This window comes from Meleagris gallopavo, chromosome 13 (assembly GCF_000146605.3).
Source record: "Meleagris gallopavo isolate NT-WF06-2002-E0010 breed Aviagen turkey brand Nicholas breeding stock chromosome 13, Turkey_5.1, whole genome shotgun sequence".
NCBI classification, from domain to species: domain Eukaryota; kingdom Metazoa; phylum Chordata; class Aves; order Galliformes; family Phasianidae; genus Meleagris; species Meleagris gallopavo.
This window is the reverse complement of record NC_015023.2, coordinates 6809376-6815218: the sequence shown is the minus strand read 5'-3', so window position 1 is coordinate 6815218 and position 5843 is coordinate 6809376. Positions and strand designations below refer to the sequence as shown.

General features: G+C 41.4%; 1 protein-coding gene across 1 annotated transcript; it reads left to right on the top strand.

Moving 5' to 3' along the window:
• The first annotated feature begins 21 nt into the window (after window positions 1–21).
• LOC104912954 (ubiquitin carboxyl-terminal hydrolase CYLD-like) lies at window positions 22–5814 on the top strand. Its single transcript, XM_010717798.3, has 3 exons — window positions 22–137; window positions 3533–4196; window positions 5163–5814. Exons 2-3 carry the CDS (start codon window positions 3690–3692, stop codon window positions 5475–5477), a joined length of 822 nt encoding a protein of 273 aa, XP_010716100.1. The 5' UTR covers window positions 22–137; window positions 3533–3689; the 3' UTR covers window positions 5478–5814.
• Window positions 5815–5843: the final 29 nt, after the last annotated feature.

Below are 5843 nucleotides of genomic sequence, written 5' to 3'. Positions count from 1 at the left end.
TGGAAGCAGCAGCGCCGGGGTTTTCCGCCGGTTACCGGCTGGGCTCGTTCTTCCTCCTGGGCGGAACGCATGTGTCAGAACGGGAACCTCGAACCGTGTTCGGCTTTTAGAAATGGTGGATTTACTGACATCGGAAGGTATTTTAGTTGATATTTTGAAGGAGCTTTTTAATTCTTTCCTCTCACGCGGTGTGAGGGCTGCCTGCTGCCGCACCTGCTGTCCTCCTCATCAGCTTTGTTACAATCGCTCCTGGCACGTGTGCTTCTCGGCTGGCTTTTCTGCGCCGTGGGAATGCTTATCTATCCGTTCTGTTGTTATGGAACGGTGTGTTTGGAGTGGGAAAGTGGTAAATAAGATTTTAAAGACGTTTTTGTGTGATGACAACACGTTGGTAATGAACTTTGTCATCGTGGAAAACTTGTTAGCACTTTATTTTAGTGGCTTTGTGCCATCTCTGTGGACGGCAGGACTTCCAAAGGCTGGCTGTTCACGGATTAAAGTTATTTTGAAATCCGATTGTAGCTATTGATGTGTTTTCTCACTGAATTCTTTGCCACTAAGTGTGTTAAGATTGCATAGCACTGCAGCTGAGCTGCATGTGGTAGAATTAGGGGGTTGGTAGCTGCAAACAAAGCTTTCCTGATGTGTTCCTTGCTTCTCTTCTTAAGCTCTTGAGTAGACTTCTCTTAATACGTTATTATGTCCATACTTAGTGTTATGGTTTCTGAGAGTGAAAGGAGGACCTGGATCCTTGCAGTATCAGATAGCTGCATCGTGCTGGGCATTGATGAGCTGTGTGGAAGGACTGTGAGAAGGGGAGTTAAATAATTTTGAAAATGAAAACACCTGAAAAATGCATAATTTCCTATAAGGTGCTGCAGCAACTGTGTCAAAGTGTGGCAGTGACTGGCACCCGTGTGTAATATCTTGGAGATGAAAAGAGAGCTGGCATGGCTCTGTCAGACAGTGCCTTGCTTGGAGGCGTAGCAGGGCAGCATAGGAAGGTGTGAATTCCCAGTGGCTGAAAGACGCTGCATTGCTTACAGTTAAACTGCTCCTTGGCTGTTATTTTCCTTCACATGAAAAAGCTTAAAACTTTAAGTATGTTCAAGATAATTACTTGTAGAGTCTTTCTAATAGCTTCTAGAACTGAGATCAGACTGAGTAGGGGAAGTCACGATAGATCTTGTGATACTTAAATGCCATTGGAGAAAAGACTTGGAGGAAGAGAATAACAAGAAGTGTTAGGACAAAGCATATTTTTATTATACTGAATATACTTTTATATATTTTTTACATACTTTTATATACTTTTTATATACTGAAGTTAAACTTCACCTTTAACTAAATGCAAACTGGCTTTGGCACCACGGAGTGGTGACACAGCAATTTATGTGAAGGTATTTTCTTTACTTGTATGGGACCCTTCTTGCTCTTCAGCAAAAAACCAATTCCTGTTAAGCTATTGAAGATTCTCCTTCATGTATCCATTATAACATGTAACATATATGTATGAGGGCTGCTCCAAAAATAATGCCTTCTATTTTATTATGTAGACCCACGATCTCAGAGGCAGATATTGGTAGGATGGCAGTAGAAGTTGAGCCTTCCTACCAATATTCCATTCCATTTTGTTGCCATGTGACAGATGGCAGCAGCGGGGCAGCCTGACAACTGATGTTTGGTATAGAAGTGTGGATGAAGCAAAAAGATGTCTTTGAATTCTTCATGTGGAGAAAATGGTGCCCACTGAGGCTTGCTGAATGTCTGGTGAGCAGACAGTGGATGTGAGCAGAGTGAGGTGGTGGATTGTGTATTTCAACAATAGTGACTGTAATGTGAAAGACAAGCTGTGGTGTTGATGGCCACACAAAGCTGTCACACCATCAAATGAAGAGCATCTCAACCAGCTCATCCGTGCAAACCGGTGGATTACCATCAGAGAACTGTGCATCGAGCTGAGTATCAGCTTCAGTGTGTTGGAAACAATGATGGCAGTGTTGGGATATCACGGAGTTTGCACCAGGCGGGTCCCACAAATGCACAGAAAAAGAAAGAACACTGAGTGCGAGTTTGTCAGAACCCAAACAAAGTTCTCTAGATCGCATCATTATTGTGATCTGATGTCCCCAGTGTGAGCCAGAGTCAGAACAGCAGTCCATGGAGTGGCCATATGTGAATTCCTCATCGAAGAATCAATTCAAGATGGAGCCCTGAGTGGGTAAAGTGATGTGCACTGTCTTTTGGGATAGGAAAGGGGCAATCCTTCTGGAACCCTGTCATGCCATTAACTCTAACCTCTACATTGTGATAGTAAGGCCAGACAAAATGATAATCTTTCTCTTGCAACACAGTAATACCAGGCCCCTAGTTAGAAGACTATGGAGCACATTGCCAGCCTTAACTGGACTGTCCTGCCAAACTCATTGTATAGCCTGGATTTGGAGTGTTAGGACTTCCATCTGTTCGGCTGATGAAAGATCTGCTATGTGGGCAATCACTTTGCTAGCAGCTGTGTCATTATAGCAGCTGTGAAACAGTGGTCACCTCTGCTGGTGCAGACTTGTTTGTGTGTGGCATACAAGCTCTTGTTCATCACCAGTGAAAATGCATAGTGAATGGTGGTGACTGTGCTGAAAGTTAGTGTTTTGTAGCTGACAATGTGCTTTATCAGATAGTATTTTGCTCTGTATCTGCTGTAGTCTCTGTGAAAATGAAGAAGAGGCATTACTTTTGGAGCAATCAATGGATGTATGTTACTTGTATTTCTGCTACCATGAGCAATGAAATAACTTAAGATATTGTTCATTGACTATAATTCTTATGATAATATTTAACAAAGGTGTTTTCACTTAACTGCCTTGTTAAGTGATAAATTTCCTACTTTGTTGAAGTGAATTACCTTTCTCAAATGATAAAGCTCCTAGATTTTTCTACATAATGGAATGTTTCAGCAGAGACACAATTTAGCTTTCATGCACTGTTTATTGCTCACTGTAACTGCCCATCTCTGTTGCTTAAAGAAACGACTGTTGCAGAGGGGTAGAATTTCCATTTTCTGTTCATCTCTTACACTGACACAATTTTCTACTTCGCTAAAACAAAACGTTATCTGAGATGACAGATGTGCACTTTGTCAGAAGTAAGTAGTCACTGAGCTCGAGGAAAGGTCTTCCTAGCAGGAAGCTTCCACAAAATATCATTTGTGAGGATGTCTTTTCCAGTTCATTTGGAATTGAGATTTTTTTATCCTTTCACTCGAGTGGTTTCTGCATTTCAGTACACTTTTTCCATAGCCTCTCCAAGGAAACAAGGGGAGGAAATGCATAGTATTAACAAGCACAAGTATGTGTGTGGTCAGTGGGGCTGTGGCTGTTCAGGGACTGTTTTTGCTGCCTTGGATTTTGCTGAAGTGTTTTTGCTCTGTTGGAGGAGTGATTGTGGTCACAGATGTAAATGATTTTCTGTTCTTTTACTTAAGACTAACAGCATTTCCCCAGCTTAAGTTTGCCTTTCTTTCTGCTTTTCCTAGGCCTTCTGCTCTGGAGTTGGTTCTTCGCAATATGAAAACCGAATCGTGTCACAAAGCGTGGACCTTCCAGTAGAATTTTTCAAGATCAGTAGACATATATCAACAGCTGTATTTTTTTCTTGAAATCTTCTGTGCAGCTTCTGAAGTTTCAGTCACAATGAGTTCAGGGTTATGGAGTCAAGAAAAAGGAAGTTCATCCTATTGGGAAGAGCGCATCTTTTACTTGCTTCTCCAAGAATGCAGTGTCGTAGACAAGCAGACTCAGAAGCTGTTGAAGGTGCCCAAGGGTAGCATCGGGCAGTTTTTTCAAGACCGTTCTTCCATGGGCCACTCCAGAAATATTCCTTGTAAAGGCAAGAAACTACAGATTGGATTAAAAATTCTGGAACAACCTCATGCAATTCTTTTTGTGGATGAGAAGGATGTTATCGAAATAAATGAAAAGCTAGCTGAACTGCTTTTGGCAATTACTAACTGTGAGGAAAGGTACAGCTTGTTTAAAAGCAAAAGCAGATTAACTAAAGGCATCCAAATAGATATTGGCTCACCTGTTAGAGTACAGCTTAGGTCAGGAGAAGAGAAGTTTCCTGGAGTTGTTCGTTTCAGAGGACCCTTGTTGCAGGAAAGGTCCCTAACAGGGATATATTTTGGAGTAGAACTACTGGTAAGTTCCTTGCTAAGGGCGAGCATCATATGTATTTTGTAAGATGAACTGAAAACGCTTTTTAAAGAGGCAATTATAACAGAATCTAGCAGCTTTGTTACCCCTCCACACAACCCCCCCAGTTTTGTGACCTTCAGTCTTTTCATAAAAATCATGAGTCGCGTATCAAATATATTTGACCCGTGAGATCATAGCATGTCACATCAGCCTTGTATGCTATGCATTTGATGAAGACACAGGAGCTAGCAGAAAGACTTGAACATATTCTGACTCTTCTAGTCTAATAACTTACATTTTCATCAGGGCAAATTTCTGAGTTTCAGGTTTCTGTTGAGTACCTTGGTTTTCTGTGTGTGTGGCAACAGTGCCAAGATACAATCTGTAGTGCATACCTAGATTTTAGTGCTCTTGCAGAGCACAAAAATTCAAATTGCAGCTAGTTAAGAGAGAGAGTATTGCTGTTGTGCGCTTCAGTGAGGCATTACTGTGCTGCAGTACCATGAGACACTGAAGGATTCAACTGAGGAGAGTGCTACTCTGGCTCTAGGAATATATTTTTCAAAGTTTCCACGCTCTTTGCAATTGCTAGTAAGAACCTCAGGGAACATCAGGCCTGAGCACGTATGAAAACCATCTCTCTTCACTTGATTTCTTAACGTTTGTGCCTAGTATGAAGTAGTCTCGCCTTGATCTGGCAAAAGTTTGATAATAAAAGCAAAATCTGCAGCTGAAGAATACGTTCTTTGCCAAGTAAAAAGCTTTCTGCCATTTAATCCCTTAGAGTAGACAGTGTGTATATTTGCTGCTGCAAATTCTGACAACTTCTCCCAGTGTAATGATAGTTCATCAGGCTAATTCATACTGTGGGTTCTCCAGATCGATGGATTATGTTACTGTTTTGAAGTAGCCTGCATTGGCACAAAATGCACAGCTTTTGTTTTTTCTTCTTCTCCCTCTGACTCTTAGGAAGAAGGTCGTGGCCAGGGCTTTACTGATGGACAGTACCAAGGCAAGCAGCTTTTCAGATGTGATGAGGATTGTGGGGTTTTTGTTGCTTTGGACAAACTGGAGCTGGTGGAAGAAGATGACAATGAACTGGAAAGTGACTATGCAGCTCCAGTTGACACAATGCAGGTAGAACTTCCTCCTCTGGAGATCAACTCCAGGGTTTCTCTGAAGATAGGAGAGAGTATAGAGTATGGGACAGTTATATTCTGTGATGTCTTACCAGGAAACGAAAGTTTAGGATACGTTGTTGGAGTGGACATGGTAAGAGAATAATCCGACTTTAATAACTTTTGCATGTGTGTTAGCTAGTAAATTACATGCAATATAAAAGAAGAAACATTATCCACAAGCTGCTTCAGTGGAGGCTGACCTAAAATGGGAATTAAACAGTAGTGTTCAAAAATGTCCCTTGGTAGCAACTGTTTTTTGTCAGTAGGTAAATAGAACCCTATTTGATGTTAAATGCTTCAGGACAAATATTCTGGTTATGCTGAGGAGCCTCCACTGAGCCACTTGCAGTGTTCGATGTCAGTCCTCAAGTAACAGCATTGAATGTTTGTCTTGTGAGACTGGCTTTGTTCTGCCTTTGAAAAAATAATTAGGTTGCATTCGTGTTTTTTTGTTTTTTTTTTTAAAGTT